Source organism: Marmota flaviventris, chromosome 18 (genome assembly GCF_047511675.1).
Source record: "Marmota flaviventris isolate mMarFla1 chromosome 18, mMarFla1.hap1, whole genome shotgun sequence".
Lineage (NCBI taxonomy): Eukaryota > Metazoa > Chordata > Mammalia > Rodentia > Sciuridae > Marmota > Marmota flaviventris.
Window position 1 is genome coordinate 62,805,348 of NC_092515.1, and position 19,355 is coordinate 62,824,702.

The following is a 19,355-nucleotide window of genomic DNA, read 5'->3' on the forward strand; positions in this document are numbered from 1 at the left end:
CTTTCCTTCACACACCCATGAATCCCGGGCTGCACCCCAGCCTGTTCCCACATTTGGGCAGTAATAACAAGTGCTGCCATGAACCTCGGGTACAGCGTCTGTACAGATCCATGGAGGTCCTGCATACTTTTGGGGGCTTATATTTTCATAATTAAAATACGTAACAAAAGGAATGAGGGACCCTCGAGGCCCTGATGTGCCTTCCTCCAGGACTGGATGTGGCGGTTGTATAGCCTGGCGTCCCCAGGCCCTGCACCCGGGTGGCATGTGGCCCGCGCAGCTCTGGGAAACTCGTGAAGTGGCTTCCCCTCGGCATGGGGTCCTGCGGTCAGGACCGGAGGGCAGGCTGTTGAGAGGAAGGCCCCCAGGACGGGCTCCACCTCTCCCTCCCACCTGCTGGCTGCCTGCTGGCCCTCACCCTCCCTGCACTCCCCTGCCTGGGAGGAGAGGCAGGTGGTGGGGCAGGGCCAGGCCAGGACAGCTGCACCGGGAGGCAGGGTGAGTGGACGGGTGTCCAGGGCTGGGTGGGGGTCTGAGGCTACTGCTGCCCAGGGCGGTGCTGTGTGCAGGAGGCCGCTGTCCCTGGGGGCCCAGGCCCAGCAGAGCCCAGCCGGCACTGGGTGTGGGAAGCAAGAGGGGGCCACCCTGGACCCCAGGAGCTGTGCGGTCCACTCCTGAGGCTGTCTTTGACACCTGGTCCTTAGACTTGTGCAGACCTGCAGCTTCCAGCCTCTCTCTCACCTCTCTGATGTCTTATTTGTAATGTTCTAGAATGTTCTTTCCTCACTTTTCACAGTCTCCTTTTTTGTTGTTTGTTTCTTTTGGTACTGCGGATTGAATCCAGGGGCTCTCAGCCACTGAAGCCCTTTTTTAAATATTTTATTTAGAGACAGGGTCTCACTAAGTCGCTGAGGCTGGCTTTGAACTTGCCGTCCTCCTGCCTCAGCCTCCCAAGCCTCTGGGATCACAGGTGTGCGCCACTGTGCCCCTGCTCTCACGGAGTCATTCTAGGCCCTCAGTCTTCCTGGAGCTGGGAAGGGCCCAGGCTCCACGTTCACCCAGCTGTTCTAGAATCTTCTGTCCCGTGTCTGCCTCCCTTCCCAGTAAAAGCAGGAACCCCCCGTGAAGGGGCAGGGAAGTGCAGTCCAGCCAGGTGCTGTGGGAGGCCAGGGCTGTCCAGAGCCCCCGCCCCCCGCAACCACACAGCACAGTGCGGTGCCCACAGGAGCGCTGTGCTGGCAAGGTGCGTCTTGCTCCCTCCCCACGGGGGCACGGCCTTCAGAGCCTCGGGTCCGGCCGAGGGGCTGGACACTGTGCAAACTCAGTGCCGGGCCTCTCAGAGCCTCTGTCCAGTCCTGGGCCTCTGCCTCCCACATTTGGTCAGGACTTCACTTTGACACAGTTAAAAATTACCCAGAATGGAAGCAGGCTTCGCTCTCTCTGTTGCCCCTGGTGATCAGTGTCCGGTTTTATCTTGGGCTAAACAAGGTTTCCAACTTCTCTGTTGGGCCAGGTGTCCAAGTTTCTTTGCTACTTGCTCGTTTGACCTCCCCTTTGTGCGTACATAACTGCCACGTGCTGCCACTTTCAGGGACACTGGCTTATCAGCCCCAGGCCCATGAGCTAAGAGGAAGGTCAGGCGGGGGCTTCAGGAACATTCACAGAATGTTCCAGAGAGAAAGCCTGGGCCCAGTGGGTGTCGGAGTCAGATGGGGCGACGACTGTCCCCAGAGCAGCACTGCTGTGCACAGGGGTGTGGGGTGGCCTGCAGCTTCTCCTGGGGACCTGGTGGGTCGTGGCTGGGTGGCATTCGACCAGGGAGGTGAGGTCTGTGTCCTGGGCAGCCCCCTGATGGGCAGTGTCCCCAGTGTGGTCTCTGAGCCTCAGTCTCCTGCTGCACAAGGGCTTCTACTGATGAATCCTGATGGTCCAGGCCAGCGTCAGCTGCAGCGGCTGAGGACAGAGGACTGAGGGGCAGGGGCACCCCTTGGTGCAGGTGAGCCTGGGGCCGAGGGGACAGCTGGCCGTGGCGGGCAGTGGCAGCAGGAGCGTCTTGGGGCAGGTGAGCCTGGGGCCGAGTGGACAGCTGGCCGTGGCGGGCAGTGGCAGCAGGAGCCCTTCTGTTTTGTTTTTAATTTTTGAGACAGGGTCTCACTGTGTGGTCCAGCCTGGCCATGACCTTGAATCCTCCTGCCTCAGCCTCCTGGGCACTGGGATCACCAGTGCCACCCCACCTGTTGAGGGGCTTGGAGGGAGGACTCCAAGGGTGGGCTGAGGGATCCATGCTGGGTCCCCCTTCCTCTCATGTTCCTGGGATTTTCAGACAAGAGAGCAAAGACAGAGGCCAAAGCACACTCTGGAACCCGCGGGACCTGCCCCTGGCCTGTCCTGCCATCGGCACAGGGTACCCGTGGCCCTGTTGACAAGGCCAGGAACAACAGGCCTCGCTCCTGGGGAGCAGGTGTGGCTAGAGGGCAAGCGGTGGGCAGCCCGTCACGAGGAAGGAGGGGCAGCTTCTCAGGCCCTGACCAGCCCGCTCTGGTGTCTCGTCCGAACTGTCCACCAGAGGGCAGCAGCCGCAGCAGCCAGGGCAAGAGCGGGGCGGGAGATGCAGGACGCCAGTTCAGGGCTGGTCGGTCCCAGGCCTGCGGGCTCCTGCCTCCTGAGAGAGACCCGCCCCTGGCAGGACCCTGACCTGGCTCCTGAGCTCTGGGCTCTCTGCCCTTTCACAGATTGGAGGCTGAGGCCTTCACAAGGGTGACTTCTTCAAAGTAGAGTGCCCAGCAGGGCTGTGGCCCACACCTGTAACCTAGCAACTCAGGAGGCTGAGGCAGGAGGATGGCAGGTTCCAGGCCAGCCTCAGCAACTCAGCGAGGCCCTATCTCAAAGTAAACAATAAAAAGTGATGAAGTGTGGCTCAGTGGTTAAGTACCCCTGAGTTCAATCCCTGGAACCAAAAAATCCCCCCAAACTAGAGTACCCAGGACTCACTGCCCCCACGGCAAGAGGCCCTCCACTGCTCTGCTCCTGCCCACTCTGGGCATGCAGGGGGAAGGGCAGGCCTCATGGGGCCTCATCGGGCCTCGAAGCCTGTGACCAGGGCTCTGTATCTGGAGAAGAATCTGCTGACGGAGCAGCAGGTGACCCAGGGATAATGACCCTGCTGGGGGGAGCTGTGCCGGGCAGCCGCCTCCGTGATGACCCTTGACCCAGTTGGCCTTGGTATCACCTGGGCCCACCCCGGCCTGGCCGTGCCCGCCATGTCCCTTACAGATGTCTCGGTGCTGAGTGGGGATGGGTTGGATAAGCAAAGTCCACACGCTGGGAACCCCCTCAGCAACTTGGTCCCGTAACTGGGGGTGTGACCACCAGAGCAAGAGACAGACCTGCCCTGGGGACAAGTGCCACTCCCTCCCACCAGCCGCCTGCCCTTAAAGCCAGAGGCACCCACCCAGGGCAGCTGTGGGCTCGCGCACGCACCAGGGTAGGACTCTTAGGATGTCCCGCACGACTCCCTTATGTCCCAGGATGGGTGGTGCTGGGGACCACTGGGATGCAGTCAGACCCAGAAGTCATGGGCTTGTCCCTGCTTGTTGGGCCACACCCAAGCCAAGGGTGAGCTGTCTGCCTTGGGAGCAGGGGAAGTGTGCCAGAGTGCAGGGCGGGCTGCCAGGAGCCGAGAGCAGACAGCCGGGGGACACACGTGGGCCGGGCTCTCCAGGGAAACCACTCGCTGGCACGCAGAGACAGCCGTCCCAAGGAACTCGTCACGTGCTCACAGAGACCTAGTAGCAAACTGGAGGCCGGGAGGCCTGCTGGCTCCGCTCCAGCTGAGCCCAGGCAGGAGACCAGGCCCCAGGGGGGCTGGAGGGAAGAGCTGGAGGCCAGGGGGCTGGAGGCCAGGGGGCTGGAGGCCAGGGGGCTGGAGGCCGAGGGAACCAGCCTCTCCTGACACCTTTGTGACCCACATGAGCCACCCAGGTTGGCCATATCTGCTTCACTCGGGAGGTTTGACCTCGGGCTTGCTCAGAGCCCGTGTGGCCAGCCACCTGACACACTGGGGCCCGGTAACACTGGCACATAAGACCACCCGTCACAGGAGAGACAGGGATGCGTTGGGGTCTCTGGACCTGGGCTGGAGCTCTGGAAGGAGTGGGGCCACAGGGTTGAGCAGGCTTTGGTGAGCGAGGTCCTCGGAGTGTGAAATGCTGGCAGCCTTCACCTGCAGGTGCTCAGCAGGCGGCCGGATCTAGGAGGGACTTCGGGGGAGGTCTGGGGGGACTCAGGGAAGAGGGGAGTCGCTAAAGAAGAGGTTGGGCTCAGAGCCCCCAGGCAGGCAGTGTGGATGAGACGGGAGAAGGCTGAACCCCGGCTGCAGAGTTCTGGGACCGTCTGTGGGGATGGGGCCTGAACATGGCTTGGGCCACAGAGAGTTTTGGGGGAGAGGCAGGGCAGAGCTTAAGGGGAAAGGATCAGAGACAGCCAGCGTAATGCTGTGCTGTGCTGCAAGGAGGCTGGGGAGGCTTGCTGCAGGCCCGGTGCTGATGTGCGCAGTGTGGGGCGGGGGCATCTCTCAAGTGGCAGACAGTCCTCACACTCCCGGCCCACGGGCACCCAGGCTGTGCAAACCCGATGTGGTGCTCATCGAGACTCAAAGTCCTGCCCATCAGACTGCGAGAAGGCCCGGGCAGGCCAGAGCCAGGAGGGTGGAGGGGCTGAGGGCAAGGACCACAGGAAATGGCTGGAGCTGCTCAAGGCATCAAAGTCCAAGGCCCAGAGGGACCCTCCAGGGTGGGTGGCTCATCACAAAAGGTCCAGGAGTGCTCAGCATCGTGGACGTTCTCTGCTGCTAAGGTCCAGTCATGAGGCACAGTGCTGGGGCACAGGGAGCCCACGGGGAAGATGGGGTGCTAGGTGGGGGCTCACCCGCCCTCTTCCGGCCCACGCTCCCTGCGTGTTCTGGTGAAGAAGTCGCCCCACCTCACAGGCTGCCTCAGCACAGCGTGCCCAGGTAAGCGAGCCGCGTGGCTCTGAGTCAGAGAGGCAGGCTGTGCACCTGGGGAGTCACCTGTCTGCGCTCCTCAGCAGGAGGTGCTCTCCACTGGCTCTGTGGACACTTGCGTGGGTCTTGCCCTGTCCGGCATGTTCCTTTGTCCCATCGGACTTCACTTACAAAACACGTCAAAGACAAGCCAGGTCTCAAGGTGGCGGAGCAAGCGCTTGGCTGAGCTCTGCTTTCTGGGTGTGCGGCCCTGCGGGCAGACAAGGCTCTCCACACACCAGGAGGGACTGGGGTCCCTGAGCATGTGCAGGAGACCTGGTGCTGTCTGTCGGCAGAGGCTCCCGAGGCTCTCTGGGTTTGCTCTGCGGGGTGTAGAGGGGTGAGCCCTACACCTCTTTCCTCCCTCTGACCCTGCTGGGAGGCCATCCCCAAGTAGGGGCTGGGGGGTTCCGGGGGGATTTTACCTGAAAATCCTACCATGAACAGGTTTCCAGGATGGATTTGGGAACCCTAGAGTCACCACCAAGCATGGGGCCAGGTGGCTCTGGGCTGGCCCCACCCCACAGGAGCAGGCTCTGAGTCAGGGTTCTTACCCTCAGGGCCAGTGCACAGGGTGGCTGGAGTGAGCTAGTGCCCTCTCAGGCAAGAGCAGGGTGTGTGCCTTCCCATCTGTGCCCTTCGCCCTCCAGGTCCCTGGAACTCTGGGGCGAGGAGGGTCCTGCCTGGCCCCTTGTGAGACCTGGGTCTGAAGTCTTCATGGCACCCTGTCCAGGGAGCCGGCAGCTCCACCCACAGGAGTCACGCAGCCTGGCCAGGGGTGGGCCTGTGGGTTCTCATGGTGCCCCACCCCAGGCTGCTTGGGGACGGACCCAGCAGGAGCTTTGGGCCTGGCCTGGCCTCTCACCCACTGGAGCCCACCACAATTCCCCCCGCCCCCCCAACCTCAGAATGTCGCAGCCACTGGAGAGAAGCCCAGCCTTCAGCTCAGCCTGAGCCGCAGACCCTCCCTCGATTTCGAAAGTCCTGTGGTTCTGCCAGAGGACATTCCAATCCAAGATTGCTGTTGAACCTCCTGTCTCTGGGAATGGGGGGAGACCAACCCTCCCCTGCTTCTGATAAAGGGACCGGGCTCCCACCCTTGGGCCAGGTCAGAGCTGGCCTATTCCCAGGTAGGTCAGAGGCCACTGGGGCCCCAGGGAATGAGGAGGCAGGCAGGGATCCGCAGAGGGTGAAAAATTGTGGGTCAGAATCCCCGGGCCACCTGAGAGGACTCTGGGCTCAGCAGCAGGACACAGGAGGGCCCCAGGCCTGACCTCTTTCCACCTCCCAACTCAGTGCCCCCCATGCCACGGGCCTCCCTGAGACAGAGGCCCCAGAGTCTGGCCTGGGACCTGGAGGAGCATCACCTGACGGTCTTCTCCTGCCCCAGGACAGAGCAGGCCCCAGAGACTCTGGGCTGGCGGGACCCAGCCTTCCTGGGGCTCGTGTGTCTCCCAGAGGAGCACAGCTGACATGGGCGAGGTGTCAGCCCTCTGCACTGGGAAGGTGCCAGAGTCTCTCTTCTCCGGAGGTGGCCCTCGTTGCTGCAGAGCTCAGGAGCAGGAGAGCTGGTCTCCCGGGCCTGGGCCAGGTAGCTCCGGCCACAGGGACTGAAGCTTTCTCGGCAGCCCCTCTCGCGTGGTGAGTGGGGGGCGCTGAGTGTGGGCCCTCCACTCCTCAGGCCTGGCTAGGAAGCTTCCGCCGAGCAGGAACCGCACCGCTAGAGAGTGCCACCCACGAGGGGCGCGTCTCAGAGGCTGGGGGTCCTCAGGGGACGCAGGGAAGGGCAGCAGCCCCCGGCAGGTGGGGAGTGTCTGAGGTGTCTTGTCTAGAGTACGGGGGGCGGGGGGTGGGCCGGGAGGCCAGGCTGAGGGCCAGGACCTCATCAGAGAGGGCCAGGGGAGATTCCGAGGGGTGTGGGGCTGTGTGAGGAAGATGACCCTCCCGGGCATCCAGTAGGGGCTGTGTGGGATGGCGTGGGACACAGAGGAGCCACCTACCAAGGAGAGGGCTGCATGCAAGATGGGGAGGGCAGCTCCTAGGACACGGAGGCCAGAGGCACTGTCCACCTAGATGCTGGGAGCCAGGCTTTGGGGGCAGGGGTGGGTGTGGGCCATGCTGCTGTGATGGAGAGTCAAGGGGCCCAGGGTCCCCAGTGCAGATGTCAGCCTGGGTTGTAGCAGGAGGAAGGCCCAGCGGCTAGCTGGAGCCACAGGGTGCTCCCGGGGGAGGGATGGAAGGAGGGGCCACCACTCCCCCTCCTTCCTGGGGGCTCCTTTGGGGGCTCCGAGGTGCTAGTGTTCACAGTGGTCAGCTGGCAGGGGGCGGTTCACACCCCTGTGCCACATGTGAACACTGTGCCAAGCCCGTGTGCTCATGGCCTGCGTTAGGAGGGCACTCGTGGGTGCTCCTCCGGGCACAGTCCTTGTCTGCTGGTCCGTGTGCAGGTGCAGTGGTGGGGCAAAGAGTGTGCGTACACCTCTGTGCAAGTACATGCTCCGTGGTGTGTCTGTGAAGGACCCTTGGGCCTCTGTGCTTCTGGGCAGTGTCACCAGGGCCCCGTGGTTGGCTGGTGACCAGGCCTGGTCCCTCTCAGCTTGGCCACTTGGAGCTTGACTGGCAGGTCAAGCTTTGGGAGTACGTCCGTGGCCCAGGTCCCAGGGGTCTGCTGCAGGTCTGCTCCGGGGGCCTCTCTGTGGCCTGCTGGGCTCCCCAACCCTTCAGTTAGTCCTGTGCTCTGCGTTCAGCTTGGATGTGGCTGGAGGCAGAGCCTGAGGCAAGGGCGGCCCAGACCCAAGGCAGGGCAGAAGGCCGGGGTCTCCCGGGGCAGTCCCCACTGTGCAAATGGGCTCATCCTCCCAGGGACACGTCAAGGCTGAGCATTTATGATGGCCTCCTTCACGCTGGCCAAGGACCAGAGGAGAGGGAGGGTCCAGGGAGACCACGCAGGCAAAGGCGTCTGTTTCAGGCAAGGAAAGGCCATGGGGCACAGTGAGGGGCAGCCAGGGAGGAGCGTCCTCGAGGCAGAGTGTGGCCCCTGCCTCACACCAGCCCTGTGAGGTCACTGGTCTGGGGAAATAGCCAGGATGTCGTTCTCTGTCCCAGAGTAACGCATCACCAGGCGGGTGGCCTGGCTCGGGCAGCCCTGTCTCATCACAGTGCCCAGCCGTGTCCGGGCCTCCAGTGGGCCTCCAGTCTGGTCGTCCCAGTTGGACTCTCTGAACCAGGGCCTCCGTGCCACACGGGGTGCCTTCCAGGGGCACTCTGTAGACAGCCAGGCCAGGGCAGAAGTCGTCCTGCCTGTGCCTCCAGGGGGTCCAGGCTGCCATCCCTCCTCTCCAAGGAGCCCCCCAGGCTGCACTGGCCACTAGGCAGGGCCAAGGCCTGCTGCCCGCGGCGTCGACAGAAAACGTGACCGACTGCAGCCTGGGATTCGAACCCAGGGGCGCCAGGCCCTGAAGCCTGCCTTTGAGTGCACATGGCTCCCCTAAGGGTTCTCTGCAAAGGGACCAGGCTGGCCACGCCCGAGGACTCGCTCCCAGGCCTCACCCCAGTGAACAGAGGACCTGGTGACCAACAAGACTATGCCAGCATGACACTGAGACCGATGGAAGGGACAGGATGGCACAGAAGCCAGGAGGCTGCCCCGCAGGCCAGGGACGCAGGGGCTGTGGCAGGAGGGGCCTGGCAGCCTAGCCAGAGCCTGTTTGGACGTGGGGCACATGGGCTGGCTGCCAGTGTGCCCTGCGCTCAGCCCAGCACCACCAAAGGAGAGAGAGGCCCAGGAGAGCAGGAAGCAGACGCAGCCTCAGGGACCGGAGCGCTTGTGAGGGGCGGGGGTCTCACACTCCTCTGGGAACGAGCACGTGGGGACGTCTGCAGAGGGCTGGGTGGGGCTGGCCACCCACAGACACAGAGCAGCTCCACTCAGACATGTCAGGTCAGGGGTAGAACGTGACACAGGTGGCCAAAGTGGGGGTCCAGGGACCGAGGTCAGGGGGAGCACAGGACCCCATCACAGACACGTGATCCCGTGTCGGGAGAACCAGGGTGCTGCTGCTTCAGTGCTGGCCCTGACTTCTGGCCCGAGTGGCCATCGCTGTGGTCAGCTCCCCGTGTGCACTTCTAAGCCTGAGCTGAGCACTGCCCATACGGGGACAGCACCACCTGATATGCTGCTGCTCCAGCCTGGACACCTGGAGAGGAACACTGCGAACTCAGGAGGGTCCAGACAGACAGGAGCAGGCCAGGGAAGGCAGAGCGCCACCCAGTCCTGGGCGGGTGTTGCCAAGAGACTGCCCCAGGCTCCCCGCGGAGCTCCTGAGAGGAGCTGGGAGGGAAGTGGAGGGAGCCCCAGGGCATGGCAAGACAGCGCAGGGACGGAACAGGAGGGCCAGGCCAGCACGTGGGGACCAGGGCCACGGTGGTGCCAGCCCCGCGCAGCAGAGGGCCAGGAGAATCCCAGACCGCGCCCCTGACTGCAGGGAAGCTGCGTGCAGGCCGACAGGTGAAAAGCAAAGTCGCATCAGCGGCGTCACCGAGTCCTTGCAGGATGTGGGGACGAGGGAGCTCCAGGCTGCGGGAGAGGGCAGCTGGCCGCGGCTGGCTGGGCCACCAACCGCTCCAGTGAGACAGACTCTGGAACCTCTGAGGGTGAAAGTGGTTTACAACCCTGAACTGCACATCCGGCCAGACCCCTGGTGGGGCCGAGGCCCAGTGGACCGGCAGGTGCTCAGGGTCTGCTCACCCGTGAGGCCTCTCGGGCCAAGGAAGGTGCGAGCGGAAGTTCAGGGGAGTCTGCAGAGTCCAGGCTGGGAGGCAGCACCCGGGCAGGGCTGGGCACGGCCAGGAGGGCAGGCTGCGGGACTCAGGGCGGACGAGGAACGGCAGGGGTGCAAGGGGCACAGTCAGACTCCAGGAGGGACCACCACCTGGAGGAGGCGTTGCTCCCGACTCCCACTCAGAAGTGACGGCCCCAGTCCAGAGCTGCAGGAGGGAGGCTGAGGCCAGATCTGGTCAGGCTGGGCAAGGAGGTGGGGCCATTGGTTCTGTGGCCAGTGGCAACGTGCAGAGCTGGTGGCGAGGACAGTGCCCGGTGAGGCCACTGTCCAGAGCTGCCGAGGTGACCAGGGAACAGCAGCCCAGGGCACGTCCCACCGAGGGACCGCAGGGGTCTTGTCAGAGGTTGATAAAGGATCACAGAGGAAGGGCCATGAGGTAGAGAGGTCTCAACTCAAGCACAACTGAGCGTGAACCTGGACAGGGGAGCCCAGGAAGGGACACCGAGGACAGGGAGCGGACACTCCGCGCGGCCTCATCGCCCGGAAGTGCTTTTCAGCAGCAAGGGGAGATCTCCACGGGTCTGAGTTTCTAGAGTCCAGAGGGGCCGCGTCCTGGCGGGAAAGGAGTCAGGGGACAGCTGTAGATAGAAACCGCCACCAGGTCAGAGCCGTCACTCTCCCTGTCTCCCTGGGCGTTGTTACTTTCCATGTCCTTCAGAGGGTGGGGACGGCGCTCAGCTGTGGGTGGGGCCGGGCTAGTCCCTTCTGTGCTATCCCCTGCCTTTCCTCTGGTGAGGCCTGGGCTGCAATGACAAAAGTCCACCTGCGGCAGGGGGTGGGGACATTGACCAGGGAACAGCAGCCCAGGGCACGTCCCACCGAGGGACTGCAGGGGGTCTTGTCAGAAGCAGTGGGGACATTGCAGATACCACGCAGACGCAGACGTCTCCACGCGTGGCAGGGGGCAGTGGGGACAGTGTGGGTACTACTGCGGTCATCTCCACGGGTGGGCACCGTTGTGGATAAGGGAAGTTCCCTGGGGCCCACTGTCCATGTCCTTCAGAAGGAAATTCCAGAGTGTGGGCAGGTCTAAAAGGGCCCTGGGGGCTTCAGGAACAGAGAGAAAGCCCCGGTGAAGACCCGGGCAGGAAGCCCTGCTGCCGGGCGGAGGCTCAGCCACGAGAGCCAGAGGAGGCGCAGCGTCGCTGGGGACATGGCCCCAGAAAGAAGAGGGAGACAGAAATCAGAACAAGACCCTCAAGAGAAAATAAGGCAGGCCAGCAGCCTCCACCCAGGGACACAGTGACACTAAAGGAAGGGAGCAGAGGATGAGGTGTGGGGTGCCGTGTGGGAAGGATGCGGGGCTGAAGGCAACTCTGCAGCCACGAGGGACCCTGGCTTGTGGGAAGGAGCACTGGCCCCAGGGGGGAGGCTAGCTGGGCAGCCTCAGGAGCAGGAGCCGTGCACACAGGGACGTGAGTGAGGGGTCCCTACACACAAGGCTGAACCACCCTCCTTGAAACAAGATGCCACCACAGGCTCCTAAAGCAAAGCCAACCAGTCGGGCAGTGGCCACGCCTGGCATCCCAGCCACCTGGGAGGCCAAGGCCGGAGGCTCACAAGTTCCAGGCCAGCCTGGGCAGCTTAGCAGGAATGTGTCCAGATACAGATCAGAGTGCCCAGGCCTGGCTCAGTGGTGGAGCCCTCTCCTAGCGCACCCTGTGCCACAAAGCTCTGAAACACAAGGACAGGAGCACAGGTTGGAAACTGCAAAAGGTATCAGACAAGATGATCTCGAGAGAGAGGCGCCTGTGGCCAAGTTGGACCTGAGGTGGCTAGGGCTCAAGCCCCGCACTCGAAGCTGCCTCGAAACATTAAACCAACCTCGTCACCAGCCACAGGACACTTTCACAGGCTGTTGTGGGGAGGATGCCCTGCCTGTCCAAGAGAGGGCAGGGAGGCCAAGCCAAGTGGACATTAGGCTCTGGAATGAGGGGTGCGCTGTTGGGTGCTGGTGCCCATGAGCGCCAGGCTCATCATCCTCTCGCCACGTGGAATCCAGTTTCCACCTGAGTGGACCTAGGTGCCTGGTCTTGCGGCGGGACTAGGTTTTTTCCACTTTTTTCATTTTGGTTTGATACTGGGCACCCTACCACTGAGCTGCACCTCAACCCTTCTTATTTTTTTTTTAAATATTTATTTTTTTAGTTGTAGTTGGACACAATACCTTTATTTGATTGTATGTGGTGCTGAGGATCCAACCCAGGGCCCCACGCTTGCCGGGCGAGCGCACTACCACTGAGCCACAACGCCAGCCCCTCCCCTTCTTATTTTTTACTGTGAGGCAGGATCTTATTAAGTTGCCCAGGTTGGCCTCCAACTTGTAATCCTCCTGCCTTAGCCTCCCAAGGAGCTGAGATTACAGAGGTGTGCCACCATGTCCAGCAGGATGGGGGTCTTTTCTGTCCAGGGTCCTGGTAAGCACCCAGGATGTCCTGCCAAGGAACAGAGGGGCTGGGGGGCATAAGCACTGAAAACCCCTGGAGTCCCCAGGAGTATGGGGGCAGATGGAGGGACGAGAGGGCCACAGGAGAGGGCTGACAGCTGCCCCCCGGCCCAGCAGCGCCCTGAGCAGCTGTTTGAAGTACGTGAACAGGAGGGAAACAAGCTCAGAGACCAAGGCACCTACCCGGTGACAGAGCGACTCGGGCAGAGCCAGGGCTGAGTGTGGCCTCCCCTTTCAGAGGCAGGAGGAAGGGGAGGAGCTGGCCTGCCCTGGGGGGGGGGGACAGGCAACCAGAGGACCTGGCCCTGATCTGTCAGAGCCTTGACATCTGTGGCTCGGGCAGGTCTGAGGCCACCCGGGGCAGAGGAGCCAGCAGGCCAGCAGGTGGGCTAGCGTCCCTTAAACAGGGCTGGCTGCAGCCTCGGTGTGCTTGTCCTCAGCCTGGACGGCAGTGCCAGCCCCCGGGTCTCCAAGCATCCATTCTACCCCCTCAGAGGGTAGGCGCTGGTTACTCATTGAACACACGAGCTGTAAAGGTGAACCCGGGGCCGCAACCACCCGGAGCAAAGGCCTCTGTGCTCCTGCTGGCAGGTGGAGGGCGGCTGTCCTCAGTTGGCACAGGTCAGCCGGGACAGACACCCAGGCAACCTGGAAGCAGATCCCCGGGGCCTTGCGATGTGGACCAGCTGGTGGCTCTGGCCCCTGGTGGCCGTCTGTGCTGCAGACTCATTCCGGAACGAGGCGGAGAGGATCATGCGGGACCTGCCTCTCGTCGATGGGTGAGTGACCGCCTGCCTCGGCAGGGCCCACACGCAGTGGGAGCCTCGGTTTCTCCGAAGCGTGGCCTTTGCCCTTCACTGGGCTGAACTTCGTGGAGTCTCCCAGGGCCCCCAAGGGCCTCAGCAGAGGGGCCTATAGGCTGGGCAGGCGGAGGCAGTGGCCAGACGCCCAGCTCCTGGGGCTCCTGGGGTTCCTGGGGCTCCTGGGGCTCCGAGCTGGTGATACAGAGCCCTGCAGCCTGACTCCATCTCTGTGTGTCCAGGTAACAAGGCAGTGTCCCCTGCCTGGGCCTCAGATTCCCTGAAAGCTGCAGGTAAGGGTGGAGTCCAGCCACTCCATGGACATTTGTCTGGCTCTTCCCCCAAACACCGCCAGACCCCGATGCCTCCCTCTCAGCCTCATGGAACACAGGGTGCCCCTCTGCTGCTGCGTGTCCCTCTGACCTCCCTGCTGCCCTCCAGCCTCAGCAGGCGGCTTAGAGCCTCTCTCCTGCCTCCAAGGATGAGGCCCCCTCTGGCTGTCCCTTTACCGCCACGCTGGGTCACCAGGTACACCTCTAATGAACATGCCCTCCCGACCCCGGGGCCCTGAGGCCCCTGTGCCCGGGTCCTGTGCCGTCATCACCTTCCTGGGTGCTGCGGCCACGCTTCCCACTGTCCCTGCACTGCAGCTGGGCTCTGGCTGCTGGGCCCTCCCCGATCTGTGAAGGTGACTCTCCCCACCTCCCAGCTTAGTTGCATCCAGGGTCTAGGTTCGGCAGGGTCACGGGGGCCTAATGGATGCTGCGCTAGCCTCTGCTCCGGAGGCACCTCTGTGGGAAGATAAGGGAAGCCCAGACGCCTCCTACCCGGCTCCAGGGAGCAGAGGCCACTCAGGAAAGGAGGGCAGGCTACCATGGGCCAGTGGTGTCCCTTCCCCACATTCCCTGCTGCCCTCTGGCCAGCTTGTCTGGGTCTCCTGCCAGTGCAGAGGACCAGGGCCCCAGGTCCCTGTTATGGAAGGAAGTGACCCAGGCCCCCCTGGGCACGCCAGGCGGGGGAGGGCTGCAGAGGACTCCACTGTAGGGCACGGGAGCCAGGGAACGTTTCTCCCTTCTAGGGGGCAGAGGGCAGCTGGGCAGAAAGAGGGGCTGAGTTCAGGAGGGGGCTGTCCAGAGCCCACATGAGGATAAGGTGGCCTAGAGAGGGACAGAATGCCAGGGAGCTGGGCTTGGGGGTCTGGGGTGGTCCAAAGAGGGAGGGAGCCAGGACCAGTCTAAGTAGAATCAGACCACTAGTCCTGACCAGTCCACATTAGCTGCACTGACCACTGGGAGACCCAAACAAGTGGTCCCAACAGCAGAGAAGCCCAGGGGGGTCCTGCCATGGCACCCCTGTGCAGGACTCAGTGAGGCCGCCGTTCCCACCGCTGCCTCAGGGGCAAGCCAACCGCCGTCTGCCAAGGATAGTTTCTGGGATCTGTCACAGGACAGAAGTCAGCCACATGGCCACACCCAGCGTCTCTGCTCCAGTGGGCCATGTGCCTGCCAGCATTGTGGGGCATTGTTCCCAGGAAAAACAGGAAGCCAGCAAGGGCCCCAGCATCTCTCCCGGAAGCTCTCTTCCCCTTGCTGGGCCGTCTTTCTGGTGGGACCCCACCCAGGACCCCTGAATAAGGAGAGTATGTCAACTGCCTGGAACTGCAGTTTGAGCAGCCATAGGCAGAAGGGCCGGGCCCTGCCCTCCCCTGCGGGTCCCCTCCTGCAGAGTGGGCAGAGCCTGAGGCCGTGGGGGAGTGAGGGCGGGCAGCCTCCGCTGCCCTCGGCCCCGCCCCGCCCAGGGGGGGGACAGACTTCCTCTGCAGGCTGTGCTGCCCTTTCCTGCTGGGAGAGCCCAGGGGCTGTGCCCTCACCCGCCCACTTCTCCTCCGGACAAATGTGTCCTGGTCGCCCCAGGAGGAGCTCGGCCACAGTCCCATCTGCCCAGTCCCTCCCACGTTCATAGAAGTCCTTGATTTTGAAAAATCACACCGTGTGGCAGGTGCCCTCTAGGGGCCCAGTGGGGTGCCCAGACCTTTCCTGGGGAGGGACTTTCATCGGCGTGCCCAGGGCGGCTCATTCCCAGGAGTGCACTTGGGTGGGCAGCATGGAGGGGCACCACATTCTGAGACCCTGTGGTGACAGTCGTGCCTGAGGTGTGGCTGTGGCTGACCACAGCCTTGAGGAGGACAGCGGGGACAGTGATCCCCGAGATCACGTGGCCTGTGAGACAGGAAGCATCTTGGTGTGTGTAGTGGTGCTCCGTGGTGTCCACACACGGACTGCTCTCCTCAGAGTGTCCACACGCCGACATTAATGGTCACCCACTTGCCCCAGGCTTCACTCTGAAGATGACACCAAAACGTTCCCATGTGGCTGCCCAGCCAGCTGAGGCACAGAGGGGAGGAGCTGGAAGTTGACAGGGGCCAGTCCTGGGGAAGGGGAATTGGGGCCTGGAGCCCTGGCCACAAGTCGCAGGTCCCAGACAGTAACAGCAAGGTCTGGGGCGCCAGAGTGCCTCCTTAGCTGTCTTGTGCCGATAAACTGGACACGTGCAAGTCCCAGCTCCAGGGATTCCAGGCTACTCCCAGCCTCTGCTGGGGCCCAGGGTCTAGGACTCAGCCCTGGGGCTGCTGGGCCACCAGAGGAGGGCCCTGGCAGAGCTCCCTCAGCTGCCCCTCCTGACACACCCTCTCCCAAGGCCCTAGCCCCACAGCTCCTGGGAGAATCTTGGGGGACCTCAGTCCTGGGGAGGCACAGGAGGATCTGTGGAAATGGGCACAGGACTCTTCCCTAGGGATAGAGTCAGCAGAGGGGCCCTGAACCCCCCAAATCCTGCACCTGATGCTCTGCTCCCTGGAAGAAGGGGGCCAGTTGCACCCCACACCCCAACTTCCTCCTGAAAGGGTGGTTTAATCTTCAGACTGAAAATGGTCAGCCTTATCCAGGTGGCCCCACAGGCACCCACCCCCAGAGACTGGGAGGCGTCGCCTGTTCTCTCCTCCTGGAGGTGGGGACTGCCCAGCCACTCCCTGGCCGAGGGGTGGGCCCAGCTGGATGCTCACCTGAGTGCAGCTGTGTTAGGCCTCCATGGCCTGGCTCTAGCCCTGAGTCTGGGAAGCAGGAAGGAGAGAGTGGACAGCTGTGGCCCAGGAATCAGAAGCCCCACCTTCAAGTGGCCACTCTGACTACTGGACCCCTTCCTGGCTCCCCAGGCACAATGACCTGCCCTGGCAGCTGCTGAATCTGTTCAACAACCAGCTGCTGGACAAGAGGGCCAACCTGACCACACTGGCTGACACCCACACCAACATCCCCAAGCTGAAGGCTGGCTTTGTGGGGGGCCAGGTACGCTCCCCCACTGGCAGCCCCATCCCCTGGGGGCCTGGCTGAGGCCTGGCCTTGCCGGTGGTGGGGTGGCCTCCGGGTCCAGTGGGCCCCGGGCTCGTGCAGCTTCCAGGAGGGATGGGGGACCAGATGCCCGAGGCCCGGTGCCACCAGCTCCTGCCCCCTGTCCCTCCAGTTCTGGTCTGCGTATCTACCTTGTGAGACTCAGAACAAGGACGTGGTGAAGAGGACGCTGGAGCAGATGGACGTCATTAACCGCATGTGCCAGATGTACCCCGAAGACTTTGTGTGTGTCACCAGTAGTGAAGGTGGGCTCTGGCTGGCCTGAGCCTCCAGCTAGGCTTGGTGGTGGAGGGGCAGGGGCAGGCGTGGGAGGTGTGGTGCCGCTCGGGTGCAAGCGCAGTGCCCCTCCACCCTGGCTCTCCTCAGGCATCCGACAGGCCTTCAGGGAGGGGAAGGTGGCCAGCCTGATCGGTGTGGAGGGCGGCCACTCCATCGACAGCAGCCTGGGTGTCCTGCGGGCACTCTACCACCTGGGGATGCGATACATGACCCTCACTCACAACTGCAACACACCCTGGTAAGGGTCCCCACGGTGGCCACTGAGGTCAGGAGGTAGGACCAACCCCCCTCCACCACCAACGGTCTCCTTCACCTCCTGGGAGTCCCAGGCCTAGCCTTGTCTGCCAGGCAGGTGTGGCAGGCCCGGACCCCTACCTAAGACACCTGCTCTTTCTCCAGGGCTGACAACTGGCTGGTGGATGACGGAGCTGACAAGGCTCAGAGCCAAGGGCTGTCAGACTTTGGGCAGGTGAGGGGGTGGGGGAAGTGCCACAGTTCCCTGGGAGAAGGCAGAGGTCCAGGGAGAATAGCCAGGACAGGTGCCTAACCCTCAGGGCCTTGGTTTCCTTGTCCAGAAAATGCAGCTAGCTTACCCAGGGCTGGGCTCATGGAGCCCCCTGGCCTTCAGAGTGCTGATCCTGAGGCCCCCAACTTCCAGCCGCTGAGGGTCAAGTGACACCAGACTCAACTCCCAGGCCTTGGCCTTGGGTGCAGGGAATGGCCCCACCCTGGGCTTGGCTTTGGGTGCTGGGAGTGGCCCCGTCCTGTCCTCGACTTTGGATGCTGGGAGTGGGCCCACCCTGTTCTTGGCCTTGGGTGCTGGAAATGGCCCAGCCCTGTCTCCCACAGCAAGTCGTGAAGGAGATGAACCGCCTGGGCATCATGATTGACCTGGCTCATGTGTCAGTGGCCACCATGAAGGCTGCTCTGAAGCTGTCCAAGGCACCAGTCATCTTCAGCCACTCCTCGGCCTACAGCCTGTGTAGGCATGCCCGGAACGTGCCAGACGATGTGCTCCAGATGGTGGTGAGGGGCTGGGGTGTGGTGGGAGTCCCAGCCTGTCGCCCAGCGGGTCCTCCCCAACTCAGCCTCCCCTCTCCCCGGGGCAGAAGGAGACGGGCAGCCTGGTGATGGTGAACTTCTACAACTACTTTGTCTCCTGCTCTGAGGGTGCCAACCTGTCCCAGGTGGCTGGTAGGTGGGGGTGTGAACCTCCCTGGGGGAGGCTCAGGGCAGGGCCTGGCTCAGGGCCCAACACTTGCCCTTCCCACCAACAGACCACCTGGACCACGTGAAGAAAGTGGCAGGAGCCGGAGCCGTGGGCTTTGGCGGGGACTATGACGGTGTTACCAGGTAAGGGCTGTGACCTCGTCCCATCGGGGGCTCAGGAGGGAAAGCATGTCCTGGGTGCAGCAGAATCCAGTTCTCTTGTTCTGGACACAGGCTCCCGGTGGGGCTGGAGGACGTTTCTAAGTACCCAGACCTGATTGCGGAGCTGCTCAGGAGGCAGTGGACAGAGGAAGAGGTCAGGGGTGCACTGGCTAACAACCTGCTGAGAGTCTTCGAGGAAGTGGAGAAGGTGAGGACAGGGTGGCTACCTATGTCCTTCCCGCCCCCTCCTGTCTGCCCCTGCCAGGCAGGCTGCCCAGCCCATCTGTCCCCAGGTGAGCAACCACAGCGAAACTCCAGAGGAGACACCCATCCCACTGGACCAGCTGGGCGGCTCCTGTAGGACTCAGTATGGCTACTCAGAAGCCCCCGGCCTCCATCACCAGCCAGGGGCCCTGCTGGCATTCCTGGTACCTCTGCTCTTCAGCCTGCAGCCCCTGTGACTCTTCTGGGATCAAGGAAGACAGGCTGGTCTAAGAGCACAAGGCCCAACCTCTCCTGTGCAAGCAGCTGGGATTGCTGGGGGGAGGGGGACAGCCCAGGACAGCCCACAGTAGACTCAATAAAAGCAACAGCCCCTTGAGAACCAAGGTGTGTGTTGTCAGACCCTAGGCCCTGGAGGGGCTGCTCCTGAGCACATGGAGCACAGATCTATGAGAACAGAACCTGAGTCCTGGTGGGTACGGGCCAGAGGGAGCCCAGAACCTCTGAAAAAGGGCTATGCAGACATTGTTTATGGTCTTTTAAAAAATACAGTCCAGCTGGGTACAGTGATACACGCTGTCATCTCAACGACTTGGGAGGCTGAGGCAGGAGGATCACAAGTTCTGGGCCAGCCTCAGCAACTTAGCAAGACCCTGTCTCAAAACAAAAACTGAAAAAGGCTGGGGATGTAGCTAAGTGATTGAGCACCCGGAGTTCAACCTCCAGTACCAAACAAGCAAACAAAAGACCATCATGGTCCAGGAGGCTCCATGACTACCTCCCCACATGGCCTCTGTGTACACATCTAGTCTGACACTCATGCACACGCATATGCTTGTACACAGACATACCTGCCACCCACCGCCAGCAGGTGTGGTTCTGCAGAGCTGAGAGGAGGCCCAGGAACTTGCCTTTGTAAATAATTCCCTTGGCTCAGCCTCTTTGGAT

The 19,355-nt window shown here is 62.6% G+C and overlaps 1 protein-coding gene across 2 annotated transcripts; it reads left to right on the forward strand.

The window, feature by feature from the left end:
* Positions 1 to 5,844: 5,844 nt before the first annotated feature.
* On the forward strand, positions 5,845 to 18,793 carry Dpep1 (dipeptidase 1). Of its 2 annotated transcripts, none has more exons than XM_071604138.1 (11): positions 5,845 to 6,171; positions 12,920 to 13,107; positions 16,340 to 16,472; positions 16,648 to 16,780; positions 16,902 to 17,052; positions 17,214 to 17,283; positions 17,664 to 17,840; positions 17,924 to 18,008; positions 18,092 to 18,167; positions 18,258 to 18,393; positions 18,479 to 18,793. In XM_071604138.1, exons 2-11 carry the CDS (start codon positions 13,004 to 13,006, stop codon positions 18,644 to 18,646), a joined length of 1,233 nt encoding a protein of 410 aa, XP_071460239.1. In that variant the 5' UTR covers positions 5,845 to 6,171; positions 12,920 to 13,003; the 3' UTR covers positions 18,647 to 18,793. The 2 variants fall into 2 exon arrangements, with proteins under 2 accessions (XP_071460239.1, XP_027789102.2); XM_027933301.2 differs by lacking the exon at positions 5,845 to 6,171 and adding an exon at positions 6,209 to 6,682.
* The last annotated feature ends 562 nt before the right edge of the window (positions 18,794 to 19,355 follow it).